Genomic DNA, 15,586 nt, shown 5'->3' with positions numbered 1-15,586 from the left:
CACAACTACTGCAGCCATTAAAACCTCCTTCTCAGTCCAAACAATTTCTAGTGTAAACTTAATCTGTGCAAGCTTCAGGCATACACTGATGCCTTTCAGCCTGTTCCAAACAGCAGAGAAGGAGGTGGCCACAGAAACATATGCAACAGCTCTATAAGTTCAGGAGTGTCATTTTAGTTGGCACTTTTTATTTCCTTACACTCTTTATTTCCTATGTAAAACTAGTGACAACAGAGTCACAAAACAATTGCTGGGGCTTAAAACAAACAGATTAGTTCCTGTCCTTGCAGGGTTTGTTTTCTGACATGCTACTGACCACAGAAGTCTGCCACCCCATGGAGAAGAGCAGAGGCTACACTAATTCCATCTCCTATAACCTGACCTATTTCACACTCAGTACCAGCAGCAGGCTGGAATACTCACCTTACTGTGCTTCAGTGGTCTCTACTACTCTGTTTCTTTGAAACTACAAAGTCCAGCAGGATGCTACCTGCTTTGCGATGCCCCAGAACTGCCTCAGTCTGCAGCACCAGGCATACTTTCGTTGGGGTTGGATCCTCTTTAGAGCTTTTTCTGCTTTCACTTACCTGATCAAAAAGCGTTCTGTTCACAAACAGTGTGTTGTTGGGCTTGGCCAGCTGACGGGCAAGGAAAGTAAAGAGACAGCCAACTTGTGATGGGGTGAAGTCAGAATTCTCTACCATGACCTAAGAATAATTAAGGAGTAAAGAGAGAAACAGAAATGTGATTGACTCGGCAGTTGCCTATAGGAAACCAATTACAATCCTACAACAAGAAAGCACTGCACAGCCATCCTATGTCTCCTCCTGCCTGAGATACCTATACAGTCTCCTGCTGCTAGTCCAGACTAGAGCTCAACAAATAAGCTACCTTCCACAGCATCCAACTGCACGTGGCCTGAAGATACAGGCAGTGTCCTTTTCCCCAACGTTGAAGAGGCTCAGCCTCTTTGTCCAGCACTGAAGGGAAGAATTCTTGCATGCCCTTAAATTTTGGGGCGTGAAGGTGCTCCAAACAGCATCTAGGAAACTCACTTCTATCTCCATTTCTGCAGTCTGTGTTAATCACTGGATATGTGACTGAGCTTCAGGACAGAGAAATGTCACACAAAGAAAGAAGACAAAACAAGTAATTATAGGAGAAAAAAAAATGCATTTGACTTTAAGCCTCATGCATTTACCACTTCAGTTGTGGTACGCAGAAGAACTGATCAAATGACTCAGCGACAAGTGTGGGCTTGGAGAAAACCGTCTTTTCTCACATTGAATTGTTAGTCAATCAATGTTTTGAGAAACCTGTGGCTGTGCTAACTCAGCTTGAAACTACAGAAAGCCTGGGTATCAAAAAAGCTGCCACAAAAACAGTCTGAAACCAGCAGAGTGCTCATCGCCTGTCTGGCATTTGGAAAGGGATGACACTTGGTACCTCTTACCTGCAAAAGGAAAAGCCCCTAAAACACCAAGGGAAGGTGAAATTCCTCTGTTCAGAGAGTCCCCCTTCTAAGAGCAGGGCATTTAGCTGGAAGGAAATCCATCACCTGAACCACTCTGTCACTAACATCTGCAAGGTGCTCTACCAAAGCCTGCAGACAGCATTTCACACTTCATAACCTCATTCAGTGAATGCCTGGGAGGTGCAGCTGCTTTCTCCAAGTGACTCAGAGTTCCAGATCCCATGAGATGCTAATGGTTACCTTACACAGATGGAGGCAGACAGTTTAGATACATTAAGGAATTCAGACCAGCTCTGTTTGAAATGCTATCACTTCTTTTTAATTTTAATTTTCTGCTTAAAAAAAAAAAAGTCTACTTTTTTTTTGGAGCTTGGTAAGAATGACATTAGCTAATGGCACTAAAAATATGGCTGACAAGAAAAAAAAAAAACAGGGTTATTTTATTTGTTTTGGATTTGTTTTTCACAGGCTGGATCCTCACCAGTCCTTGGGAAGGTGAAAGCACCAGAGCTCTGATACAGAAACCTCACCAAAGCTGCAGGCCAAACACCTGGGCATTTTGAAAGATGACATTTGGCAAAATTTACATCTGCTATATCTGTGTTACAATCCAAATGATTGTAAAAGCATGGCTAATTCCTAAGTGCTTTCTTTGCCAGTGACAGAAATCTTTTACATCAAAAGACCTAAGATTTTTCCAAGTCTTTATTCAGAAGGAGAGCAGATTCCAGACAAAAGGAGACAGAGTTCTTGTAAACCAAGGTGTTTGTCTGCAGGTGCAACTCATCCTGCAGCACTTCCCATCAACCACCCTCCTTTGCCTCCCAGGAAGCAGTGCTGGGCTCTGTTGCAGGAGGACAAAACCCATTTGTGATGCGCCCAGCAGCACAGAGTACTTACAATTTCTCCTAGCCTGCATCGTGCTGCAGAAACACAACCCACAGTAAGTCCAGAACACAGCTGCAGTGTGCCACCTCCTGCTGACAGCAGCAACCAACACATGGGCACAGCTAACAGCACAGAGCTGACATCCCTACAGCAGCACCCAACTCAGCAGGGCTCACTGAAGGTCCCCCACAGAGGCGTTTCTCAGGTCACCCAATGCAGCTCTGTCACTGAATTCACTCATTGCTGCCCTTGCTTTCATCTATCAATGATGACAGCAACAGGGAAACACTGCTTATGATATGTTTATACATAAACAGCTTCCAAGTGGAATTACTCATTATTAATGCTGACAGCTCTGAAGGGGAAACCAAATGGCATTTGGCAGCAATAGCTTTTAATGAGAACATTGTTAAGGAACACAGTCTGCAGATGACAAGTGATTTCTACGGCACCAGCCTGATAACTCTGACATTCCCCTTCTCTCCCATCTCCTAAAGATAGGCCTGTCATTCTGAACACGTTACATCCCAAACACAGCACGCGCAGACAAGGGAGCAGGGTTTGTATCAGAAGAGCAGTGGCATCCTGCCAAGCACAAGGATCCTGGGACAGCTTTTCTGCTCAGATAGAAGGAGGGAGCGGAATCAAATGAGAAGCAGATATAAATTAACTCAGCAGTGCAGAAAGAAGGATCCTAACAACGAAACACAGCCCAGGTGTAATCACAGATAGGATGGAGCCCTCTCTGTCACATTTAATGTCACGTAGCTTCACTCTGAAACACACAACCAACAAGCCTTGGCCATGGTGAATCCATGCCCACTTCCTCAGTGGTGTCACCCAGTGTGGGACTGGAAAGCCCTCATTTCTACATTACAGGCTTTACTGCAGGAGTTTATTATCAGTCAGACGTAAGCATAGGTTAATTTTCAGGCACACTCACTTTCAGAAGTATGTCCACAATGCGCTGTTGATATTCCACAGCTTGCTTGTCATTCTTAAAGTCTTCAAAAGTCTGCATGAGGTGAAAAACACTGACATCATCTTAGGAATGCTGTCCACTGGTAGCCCCAGAAATGTAAGCCATCATGAAGCAGCACCACATTGCAAAGCTGACAATGCTTTTAGGCCCACTGTGTGCATATTACCTAAGCAGCAGGTTCCAAGACCTTTTTGTAACTACTACAACAGTTCTTACACACTTAATCAAATTAACAGGCCCAAACAGAGAGAGGAAATTCAAGAAACTTAAAAAGAAAGCCAAACCTTTAAAAATGGAGAAAGATGCCAGTACTACAATGGAATTTAGAAATACATTACTCATTTTATCTATGCTTAAGAGAGCCTCTGCTTCCAGAGTGCTCACTATACATCAGATGTTCATCAACTTATACTTAAGGACATAAAGGACTACTGTGATCTCCTTACAGAACGCACATCAAAACTGTTCCTGCATCAAGCCAGTAGCTACTGGTTTAGCTATAACAAACTTCTGTTTAACAGAATCTTGCAGATCATGCAACCACAACACAGATAACAGAAGAATGAGTGCTGCAACTGTTCTCCTGGAAGAAATCAGTCTCTTACCAAAGCAAGAACATTAAGGAATTCCCGAGTGTCAAAGTGCAGCAAGGTACGAATGTGAGGGTAGACCTCCTCATCCACAGATCCCTCTGTTGAATGCAACCGGATGAGAAACTCAAAGATCTGCAATGAAGATTCACACATAGCAGGTTTCCCATGGATTTCAGATAAGTGATATTGCAAAGCACGTCGGAAAGCAGCATCACCAGTTGCTTTGCACTTAAGCTTTAAAATACATCAGCAGTCCATCACTGTGCTCCTCCTGTTAGGAGGAGAAAAAAGCCCTTCCTTAGGCTCACCACCCAACTTACCAACCAACATCTAAAAATTAAGGCTCATTCTTGAAGACTGAATTGTCTGAAGTCAGATTAACTGCCTGCTCATGCTGGCAGCTCTCCTCAGCAGCTGTGCAACTGCTCCTTAACCAGGGCATAGCTCCCCTCATCAGCTGTTCCTTTGGGAAGAGCCAACCAGTGTGCCCCCTCACTTTGAGGGGCTGCAAAAACTGACACAAGTGTTATCCAACTCCTTTGCCTGACTTCCTAACTTCAGAAAGTTGAGTATGCCTTTCAAAAATGGAAGTAACTGCCTTTATCTAGCCACTGACAGAGGTGTCCAGTCCTTTCCAAGGCAACAAACAGCAACAGCTCCAGCTGTCCCAGTCCTGTGCTGGTCAAAGCTCCTAACAGATCTGCCTGCCAGCAGAAAGGCTGCAGAGTGGCCAGCATCTGTCATCATGTGTTAAGGTACACACCAGGATCCCACAGGGAACTGACAGGCAATATGCTTTCCTAGGACAGTAAAAATGCCACCCCCCAGGAAATGGCTCATTTTCTCATTCATTCCTGTTCTGAGTTAACTTTTTTGTTAGCATGGTGACAGAGAAGCCAGGAGGGATTAGCAGCTTGACTTTCAGAACTACAGCCTTCCCTGTACAACTTGGCCTCCTTGAACCTGGTACCTTCCTGCCTGCTAGGAACTAGTAAGAAAACTATCTAATAAAAATAATGTAGCTAAAGGGCTGGATGTAAGAATTGAGACAGAAGATGTTACTTAAGTCAGACTCTTAGCAACATTATCAGAGATTATAAAAGGGAGACACTGATGGCTCCTCCCCAGTGCTGCTGCTGCTGGTTATGCTTCTGCTTCTCAGACCTCGAGCCACAGTCGTTGCTGTGCCAGGTCTAGAGAGTGTGCTGAAGACAACTAGATAAGGCCATGGGAGAGCAACAGCCCAGTGCTCAACTGACAAAAGGAAGCAGCCTGGCTGGCATACTGTGAGGAAAGGGTTTGCAACAACCCAGAGCCACCACATATATACAGCTACAAGCCCTAGTTTAGCACCAAAAGCATCTACCTTTTCTGCTGTGCTGAAGAAAGGAAGTGCCAAAAAGAAAGCACTACCTCTTCTTAAAGCCCTGAAATTACAATGAAATACTATGTGCCGTAAGAAAACTATTTTTACTAGTAAAATTAACCAGGAATTAAGGAAAGATATTCTTATGAGCACAAAATGGTGATCAAAGGCATCTTCCACCTCAATAAACTCTTGGGGATCCAAAGGAGTTAAGCTTTGCCTTGGGCCAAGATTCAGGCACAGCTTAGAGAGAAAGAAATAGCTGGCTTGAAGGCTCTGATGGAAATAAGGAAAGGAGATTTACTTGGCAGCCACCATGCCAACTTTCACAGCATGCAACCTGCACATCTCGCCATACTTTTCGTACAAATTAACTGTGATTCCAGCTAGGTACACTCTGTGTCAGAACCATTATCAGACATCAGATTAATAACTGCTTTCAATCAGAAACTCATAAATAAGACACATGCTTTCTCTTGTAAACTCTCACATGATAGAGTGCCCTTCCAGAAGTTTACTCACCTGATTTTTAACCAGAGGTACCAGATCTTCAGGAATATCACCCAATGGATAAGCACGGCCTGCCAAGCAGCAGCTATAGGAAACAAAGGGAAAGGTTTGTGAGTGTTGTTTGGTTGTTTGCTTTTAAATTAGCTCTTAACATTAAACAGACTGAAGAAAACATTTTATTTTCCGATGTCATTTTCAGGAAGGATGCTCTTAAATTTATTTTGTGTATCACGAGAGCAAGTATTGCAGACAGGATGGCTGCAAATACACAATATTTGCATGCCATCCAAATGTCTGCCATACCACAGCAGGAACACAACAGTGTTTTCCTGATCCAGTGTTTTCAGGATTTCCCACCAAAAAAAAGAGTCACCTCTCTTGCATTTTAGGATGCAGCAATAATACAGAATCAAAAGTTCATGAACTTGGATAGATTCCAGAAAAGGGAACTCATTAATTAATCACTACTGGGCCATTTCAGAATGACCTCCAGCAAATCACAAGCAATACAGTAAGCAAAGCTATCCCAAAGGGCTCAAATAAGGCTTCTCAGGCTACTGATTCCTTGCTCAAGGAGCACTGTCACACACAGGATGAAGGAGAAACCAAAAGACAAAGTCATAGTCATGGCTTACCAGCTCCAAGTATTTAACTTCGCCCCACCTACCCCCTCATATGATAGGACCCAAGTGGATGGCATGGAGCTGCATCAGGGCAGGGTAAGGCTGGGGGTTAGGAAAAGGTTCTGCACCTGAAGGTGATGGATGTGGCTTCCCAGGGCAATATGCATGGCCCTGAGCTGATGGGGTTCAAGAAGCATTTGGATACCACTCTCAGACACAGGGTTTGGATTCTGGCTCCTGTCTGGAGCCAGGGATTGGACTTAATGATCCCTGTGGGTCTCAGCCAACTTGGGATATTCCATGGTTCTGTGATGTGCCACAAGCCATAGTGGCAAAGTCAGCCATAGCAAGTAGTCATTGGGATTTTACATAATCCCTCAGACTCTGAAACACAACACAGCATAAGATTTTGCAACTAAAATGAGTTAAAATCTGGTACCACTAGGCAACAGCACACATTCTTTCTAAAAGGCCTTACCTTATATATACAAGCAGCTTGTTGCCCATTACCACCTGCTCATCTACAAAACAAAAATCATTTGTCACCTTTTCTTCAGAAGACAAGATACAGAGATGCAACTGTTTTTTCCCCAATTATTAGCAGAACATCTCATTAGACATGCACACAATTTTACACACATTTTAAGTAGAGCAGCTTTACAGACACTAAACAGTACAAGAGCACTCTCCTCTTCTCAAAGACCCTAATAGGGAATGTGTGCAAGTGGCCAGTAATGTCTGAAACATCCAACCCCAGATCTAGAAACTCTTTTAGAGGCAATAATACCGTACCTGTGAGAGACTTCCCAGCATTCAGTGGAGGAGCGATGACTTTGAACAGCTTCTGTTCAAAAGACAAGAACAAGAGCAGTGTTCAAGCAGCTGGAAAGGCTCAGAGCAAAGATTCCACTTGATTTTAAAGCAGAGATCACTGGAACACTTTCCCCAGAAAAGCTGTTTTCTCGCCACGTCTTCTAATTGACAAGAACAGAGGACACCCAGACATGGCAAAAGATGTCTATTCCAACTGATGTTACAACAAAAACACCCTTCAGCCAATCAGATCTAACCCTAAACAAAAGGCCACATTTAAAAAAAAATAAAATAAACTTCAGTGGTCTCAGAAGTAACATTCAAATCATAACAGATCAGGACATTTCCTGTTCCTCAGCTGTCTGCCACCAGATCTCCTTAATTCAGCATGCTATTCTCTTCTGCTTTTTTTTTTTTTTTTAAACACAAATTTCTCATTCTATCTTTGCAGAGCATTGCCACCTCAGATACACTGAGGATGAAAAATGTGTGTACTAAAGCACTGTAATTACAGATCAGTTTTTAAGTGCATTTAGTCAAATAACTGCATATATCATATATGATTTCTCCCTCTGAATGAAAAAGAACGGAGCACATATATTGAATGAGAAGATTATGTATTAGCCTAAAATGCCACTTCTCACAAAGACTGCATGCTCAGCAAACAAACAAAGGGCTGCAATGAGCATCTCTCCTACCTCCATGGGACTGATGAAGTCATTCATTCCGCTGTTGTAAACGTAGATCATGGCATCATAGAGATGGTTTTCCCAGCACAGAAGGACCACCTGCAAGGACACAGAGCAGAGTCACAAATTAGTGGCCAAAAGGCACCATTGGTTTGGACTACATAATTTTTGTCTGTTGAAAGGTGACTCCTTGCCTTCCACAAGCTATGCTGTACTGAAAAGAAGTCTGCATCACTGGTGAGGGGATGCTGTCATTTATTCAGAGGAACTCAGTGCAGTGTTCAGTCTGGAAGACACACCTGTTGTATGTCCAGGCTGGTGATATCCATATGCACAATGCAGGCTTCCATGTTTTCCAACCTGTTCTTGTCTTGGAAGTGAAGGAGCAAGTCTTTCATCACTTGAGCTGTCATTCCCATCAGCTTATCACTTAAGATATATGGCTCCAAGCACTCCAGAAAGATTCCTTTGGCTACGGAATTCTCACTCATCTTATCGTAGATCTGGTTAAATAATAGATCTCTAGGAAGAAAGATGTGTTTAGTTATCAGATAAGATTATTAAAATATTCCTATTTATCTACTACTCGAGAACTCCAAATGAAATATTGTTTCTTCAGCTCAGCAGATAAATGCCCCATTCACCTCCCATGCAGATGTGAGTCAGGGGCAGCTACACTGAACAAATTAAGCCATGTATGTTGCAACAAAAAAGCTGCTGTTGGAGGAGGAATGATGACAACACCAAAATTTAACAATCTTTGACAGAGGGAAAAAAATTTGTTAAGTGTGGGGGAAAATTTGAACCAAATCTTTCTTCCTCAGTACATCAGTGGAAACTTAACAGGAACTTTTGGGTACTGAATACACTAACCTCAATCTCCAAACCTTCCTCTAAACTGTAATGTTCTACATCGTGTCATAAAATGACTCCTCTGAACAATGTGATGCTATAGGAGACAGCACTCAGGACAGTGGGGTGATGGTCTGTCATGGGACACAGACTTATAAACTCAGACTTACGTGCGCTGGAGCAAAAGGCAGTAATCAACTATGACAGGCACCACATCCTGGGGAAGGAACAAATAGCTGTGGTGACTGGCAAAGATCTGTCATGACTGTTACACAGGCAACTTCTGCAGCAATGCAGTATCAACATGGGTTGGTAGTGATAGGACAGAGGGGAATGGTTTTAAACTGAGACAGGGGAGGCTTAGGTTGGATATTAGGAGGAAGTTTTTCACCCAGAGGGTGGTGAGGCACTGGAACAGGTTGCCCAAGGAGGTGTGGATGCCCCATCCCTGCAGGCATTCAAGGCCAGGCTGGATGTGGCTCTGGGCAGCCTGGTCTGCTGGTTGGTGACCTGCACATAGCAGGGGGTTGGAATGAGATGAGCACTGTGGTCCTTCTCAATCCAGGCCATTCTGTGACTCTATGATAATTCTGATTAAGAGTTTCCATATATCTATTCAAGAAAGTCCTCTGGAGCAACATACCTGAAAGTGCTGCTCCATAACCTGGATTTTTCCTTGGTCAGGGCATTTCTTCAAAGTCCGATCAGCATAATGGAGAAGGATCTCAACCATCTGGATTACAAGAAACAAGAAAATTCATTCCCATCCTACGCTAGAGGCTGGCCTGGTAGCACATTTAATAGCCTGACAAGGGGGCTGGCAGCATGGCAAACCCTGTTGTTCCAGTTTGGGCATAAACTACAATGGGCAGAAAGGAAAAAAGGAAGAGGCTACAACTGGTACTCCCAACAAGGCTGCTTAGACAACTGCAGGAGATGGAACAGGAGTGGCCCAGGGGGGTTCTGAAGGCCTACAGTAACTGCACTGCCAGGTACCAGCACATTTTGAGGCAGATGATCAAAGCACAACTGAAGCACAAACTGAAGCACAGAACTCACTGCAGCCACGTTTTCACCCAAAGCTTAAGTTACAGTATCTTAAATAACAGTGCTTATTTATCTGAAAACACAACATGAACTACGAATAAAAGTAAAGATGAATAATTATTGCAATAATTACTCATTTTAAACATCCTTTCCAGAAACACAATCTTGTGACAATGAAACGTAATCAGTTAAAAATTTATTCCATGTACACATGATCAAAATTTCCAACCAGGGAGTCAGAAAGTTACATGCTGATGAATGCTCAACAACTAAACAGCAGGAAACTCTGCAATTACCTCCAAAAAGGGTTTCTGTCCCCTGCGAAGGGAACAGAGACTGGATTTTGAGACCTCAAGGCAGGATAATGGTGTCACAATCTCCTTTCCTAATGCTGCAGATTTTATCCCCACCTTTACCTCTTCTAAAATCCTGCTCACAATCTTAGCAAGACATGTGTATGCTTTCAAGAGTTAATTGAAATAACTTCTGGAGGAGAGATGCTACTCCTTCCAGGAACACAATTAACATCACATAAGTGCACATGAAAATCTAGTTAGGAAGAGATCAGTGACTCACTCTGTCTGCAATGACAGCTTTCCGCTTGCTCGTGTCCCCAGACAAGCCTAGAAAAAAATGAAGGGGTTAGGGGGAAAAACCAACCAACCAAATGAGGTGCACTACAAATACCACAGCTTGAGATACAGAGGTCAGAATATCTTGATACAGAGTCCTTACTCTCTTAATTTAAAGACTGCTCCAGCATAGGAATGACAAGACCAGATCTGAGTGCTGTCAGACAGAAGAAAACAAGTTAAACATCCAGAGAATAATTAACAGAAAACTGACACAGAGTGCACAGGAGGCCAATGGCTGGAGGATGCATTGATGTGAAGGAGCACACTGTGAGGACAAACAATTCTTAAACGCCAACTCAGAAGACAACAATAGTTTTCCAGTATTCAAAATAATTTCCTTAATTACATTTTGCCATGCATTAAAATAAGATACATCTTCACATACTAGCAATTTCATAGCAGGAGGATCTTATCCTTAAGAGTCATCTGTCAAAACCACCAAGTGTTACTTGCTGAAAATTCAGTTTGCCCAATACCAGTCAGACCATCCAAGCAGCAGCTTCTGACACAATGAACTTGTTCCTCACAATGAGACAGATGCTTGCAAAGCACTGGCCTTTATAGGAAACATGGTGTCAAAACTCAACAGTACTTTCAGTCTGTTGTACAGACAGAGGAGGCCTCAATTAAAAGTACCTGCTTGACAGAGCTGAGAGAGCATCACCCTGAAGATTACCTGTAGGTCACACATGACCACCAGAAATATTTTGCTGACTGGTTATTCAACAGCTGGATCCATTTCCTTCATGAAAAGGTAATAACAGATAGGAGTCACAACACAGATCAGGTCTGATTTTCAGTTGAAGAAAGGTATCTCCTAAAGGTTTATGGACTCTAAAGAAGCCAAACTGATTCGTATCAGTGGTGTTGCTTCTGTCACACCCAAAGCAATGCATCTCATTTCTATCCTTCAATTACCTCTCAACTTGTTTTTCCAGTGATGCCAGCACCAGTACATGCATAGGTCTACAACTTTCCCTAGTGGTTTCACTTGGAAATATTCAAACAAACAAACACTTACCTACTACAGCCTTTGCTTTCCCTTCATAAAAGGACCAAGCAAGAGCCAGGGCATCAGTGAGACGCTCTTGTTTCAGAAGGTGATCAATTCTCTAAAATAAGTAATAATAGATCTTAGTGTTAGAGAAAAGATTATTTTCTCTCCTTCTTAAAGACTAGTAACAGATCATGGTGGCTGACAGCAAGGAGATAGGAAACATCTGAAGCTGACTATAACAGCAGTAAAGGGCAACATCTCAAATAAAATTATCTCAGATGTACATTTTCTTCTGCACACTTGAAAAGGACAAAGAAATCCACATCAATAACTCTCACCTCCACCCCTTAATACCTCACAGATGCTCCACGACAACTCGAATAAATCACCTACAACAAAGAGGCTTCCAATACTATAGAAACCACGTGGTAATTTAAAATGAGTTTGACTCAGGGCATGTACATTGGGAATGATTTGGGAATTCTAAGTACATGAAATCATGGCTCAAAGCAAGACTTCTCATTGGCAGAGGTGGCAGTGAATGGCTGGAGGGAAAGCCAGAAGAGGAGAATGGTCTTGGTAACCAAAAGCAGCAACTGTACACAACAGAGATAGGCTGTTCATACTCTGTAGGCAAAAAATGGTGAAGGTCACTGCCAAGAGTAGAAATGTGCAACTGAAAAAAGATGACTATTTGAGTTGCTTGAGAAACAGCCTTGAAGTCCCTTTTACAAAATGAGTTGGTAAACTAACTTGGCACAAGCAGAATTTACTAATGAAGTTTGCTAATGACTAACATTTAACGTGGATAGAAGACCACAAAGACAAAAAGCAATAGGATAATCCCTAAAGCCAGGTGAGAGAAGTACGATGCAATCCAATGGCACAAGTAGTCTACAGCAGAAGTCAGAGTTTGGCTGTCAGCTACAAGCCACTGACATTATACAGCCAAAAAAAAACCCAGCAAAATGCAACCCAAGGAGGTACAAGGCCTAACCTACCTGTCAGAGACAGAGAAGAACAGATGCCATTGTGCATGGGACTGCAAGAGCCTACCCAGAGTCACAGGGGACAAGAAACTAAGTGCAGAGGATGCGTAGAGAATGGTGATTATGAAACAGAAAGGGATAGCAGGGTGATGAAAGATGTGCTTAACCTTGCAAAACGAAGCCTCATGGACAACGTGCATACTCTGAATAAACATACTGTGAAGTGATGAACTAGGACGGAAAAAAATGCTTTTTTTCTCAATTGAAAAGAACAGCGAAGCAACAAAGAGATATAAACAGATCACTGAGAACTTGAATCTAGAAATTAATAGGGTTTCAGCTGCCAGAGAACTGATAATCCAAAACAGCTTCTAGCAACAGAAACGAGGATTCAAAAACCCAATGAAGGTTCTAGGCAGACTTTGATAAATTTGAAGATGTAGCTCCTGCAGTAGCTGGAGACAAAATACAGGTATATGGGAACTGCTGAATCACGGCCTGAACCTCTGATTGATCACCTGAGGCAAGAGATCACCTGAGATTCCTCCTTTGGAGTTTTACAGCAAGCCCAGGACAAGGGTAAGCACTCTATCTATTCTCTTGTTGGTACAATAACCTGCTTAGCCAAGCTCTCTTGTTTATTTCACAATTATAATATCTGTATATTCATTGATTATACAACAAGGAACCAGATTTTCCTTCCATTCCTGTACCCTATCTTGCTGATAGGAGGCTCCAATGGCATTCCAATGCCACAGAGCATGGTGACTCTGCCTAGTTAGCAGCAGCTGAAACCTCACAAGGCATTGCATGCATCACTTGGGAAAACAAGGATTCCATTCAGCCTGCAATGTCGTGCAAGTAGCAGTCCCACAGCATCCCACTGTGGAAAGCAGAATACCTACAGTGCTGGCTTTGTGGAGCAATTAGGAATCCTGAACACAGTGCTCAGAACATTCTTCATGAATGCTATAGCTCTATAGTTCACTCTCTCCTAGGGTATATTTAACCAATTCAAACCTACCAGGTTATACAGTTTTCCTCTCAACTTACCTCTCTCCAGCTCCTCAATGTCATGACGTGAACTGACTAGAAAAGGAAAAAAAAACAACCACCAAACACATTATTTATTTACTTACTTATTTACTACAGACTCCCCAGAGCAGGCTGGTATAAATAAAGAAGTAAAGCAACTCTCAGATTTCTATATAGCATCCTGTAACACACATCTCTCTGCTTTTTCATAGAGTGCTTGCACTGCAGGGCAGGAAAAACAAACAGGATAATCCTTCTATCAATTCCATTCAATGGAGTCTAACTTTTCCTACCCTCTTATTTTCTTCTATCTACTCATTAGCACGTCTAGGAAATAGAAATTGAAGTTCAGGACAGAGAAAGTCATGCTAACTCTATTTTGAAATGGCATAAATCAGGATACTGCAAAAGTATCACATCATTACTTAGCTCATAGCTTGGCTAAGATCAAATTGTTGCACATTCTTTAAGCCAAGGATGTAAGTGCAAAAACAACAGAGGTCAATGTCACTTATTTCCATTAAAAACTCCCCACACTTACCTTAGTTCCCAGGTAGAAGATTTGGCCACCACAGCTGCTGATGGACTGGTAACAAGCTTTCTCTCCAACCAATGCCTGCAGAGAGAAAAATGTCATGTAAGTCAAACTGCCTTATGTTTTTGTAAAATTTTCCAAAAAAGCCACATGTGTACCTGAACACTGCAATTAAAACAACATAATGAAGACTGGGAGAGAACAACACAGATTACTGGGCAATAGTAAGCAAGCAAGCTCTTGTATCACGGCCTTCTGTTGTAAATGCAGCTTAAAGCACTGCTGAGCATCTCAACAAGAAAAATTTCCTTGGGCCCACCATTTTTTCAAGCCTTATGTCTCAGGCTTTAATGGCAGTCACCAGAAGTCCTGGGCACAGGGCACTGCAGAGTGTCTGGAATTGAGCAAAACTCCACAGCTGGCATTTCAAATAAGAATGAACCACCGTAGGTTCCACCTTTCATTGTCTACCCCTGCATAAGGAGCAGCTTCCCAAAAAGAAAACACAAACTGCCTGTTAGCTGCCTAAATCAACACCACGTATGATTTTTTTTTAGATGTTTCACAAAGCCCTTTTTCCAAATCTCCACTTTCTCTCACTTAAGGCAAACTCATGTAGGTCACGTGCACCCACCAGCGCCTCGCTGACATTGCCTCCTGTAGCCAGGGACTTGAAGTGGCTGCTGTTGTAGACCAGCTGAACTTCTGGAATCTCTATGGTCTCCAACTCCTCCTGTGTCTGCCGATCTATGACATGCAGCTTCTCCACACTGTCCAGAAGCACTGCTGTTCGTGAGTTTATCCACTGAAAAAGGCAACAAACTGCAGATTTCAGCAACACACGTCATTAGAAGGAACTATACCAGTTCTGGGCATATCCCCAGGTTTCCACACCAGAATGTGTGGAATCATAGCAACTTCAGTGCTATACATCATTACAACAAAACAGCAACCATGTACAACTCCAAAGGTAACGATGGGGAGATTCCCTCTTGAGTACATCAGGTTTTACACTGAGAAAAACAACACTGACATCTCTTCAAAGAAAACACCTGCAGACAAATGGCAATCCAGCAGAGCTCTCATCCTGTTGGTACACTATTTATGCTCTAGCACACTTTCCATCCAAAAGCCTCAAAAACATGACTACTACAACACCTGTTCTCGGATCCCTTGGGAGTTTAATACTGCATCAAGAGGCATTAAAAAAAAAGATGCAGTACATCCAAGTTTAAGTCAAAGCCTGCCATCCATATTCTTAAGCTTCTACTTTTATGACCAAAGCCCTGCAAAAAAAAAAAGGCTTTTTTCTCCCATTTTTTTAAGCACTCAAGAATAGAATGGCCTGGGTTGAAAAGGCCCACAATGCTCATCTACTTTCCAACCCCCTGCTCTGTGCAGGTCACCAACCAGCAGACCAGGCTGCCCAGAGCCACGTCCAGCCTGGCCCTGAATGCCTGCAGGGATGGGGCATCCACAACCTCCTTGGGCAACATGGTCCAGTGTGTTACACAGAGGGTGGTGACAAGTTTCAAACTGGTTCAAGGCCAATCTGGCC

The 15,586-nt window shown here is 42.8% G+C and overlaps 1 protein-coding gene across 1 annotated transcript in view; it reads right to left on the bottom strand.

Annotated features, from left to right (window-relative positions):
• The window catches only part of VPS8 (VPS8 subunit of CORVET complex), a 63,823-nt gene that overhangs the window by 33,152 nt on the left and 15,085 nt on the right, over positions 1-15,586 (bottom strand). The window contains exons 14-28 of the mRNA XM_031596574.2: positions 14,663-14,833; positions 14,035-14,109; positions 13,512-13,547; positions 11,494-11,584; positions 10,414-10,460; positions 9,434-9,523; positions 8,961-9,007; positions 8,238-8,460; positions 7,948-8,037; positions 7,229-7,280; positions 6,915-6,957; positions 5,826-5,898; positions 3,950-4,069; positions 3,306-3,377; positions 588-707 (exon numbers count right to left, since the gene is read on the bottom strand). Of these exons, the coding sequence (XP_031452434.2) occupies positions 588-707; positions 3,306-3,377; positions 3,950-4,069; positions 5,826-5,898; positions 6,915-6,957; positions 7,229-7,280; positions 7,948-8,037; positions 8,238-8,460; positions 8,961-9,007; positions 9,434-9,523; positions 10,414-10,460; positions 11,494-11,584; positions 13,512-13,547; positions 14,035-14,109; positions 14,663-14,833 (1,350 nt within the window). The remainder of the gene's footprint in view (positions 1-587; positions 708-3,305; positions 3,378-3,949; positions 4,070-5,825; positions 5,899-6,914; positions 6,958-7,228; positions 7,281-7,947; positions 8,038-8,237; positions 8,461-8,960; positions 9,008-9,433; positions 9,524-10,413; positions 10,461-11,493; positions 11,585-13,511; positions 13,548-14,034; positions 14,110-14,662; positions 14,834-15,586) is intronic.

The sequence above is a fragment of the Phasianus colchicus genome, chromosome 10, assembly GCF_987193195.1.
Source record: "Phasianus colchicus chromosome 10, bPhaCol1.hap1.1, whole genome shotgun sequence".
NCBI lineage: Eukaryota > Metazoa > Chordata > Aves > Galliformes > Phasianidae > Phasianus > Phasianus colchicus.
This window is presented reverse-complemented; position numbering and strand designations above follow the sequence as displayed.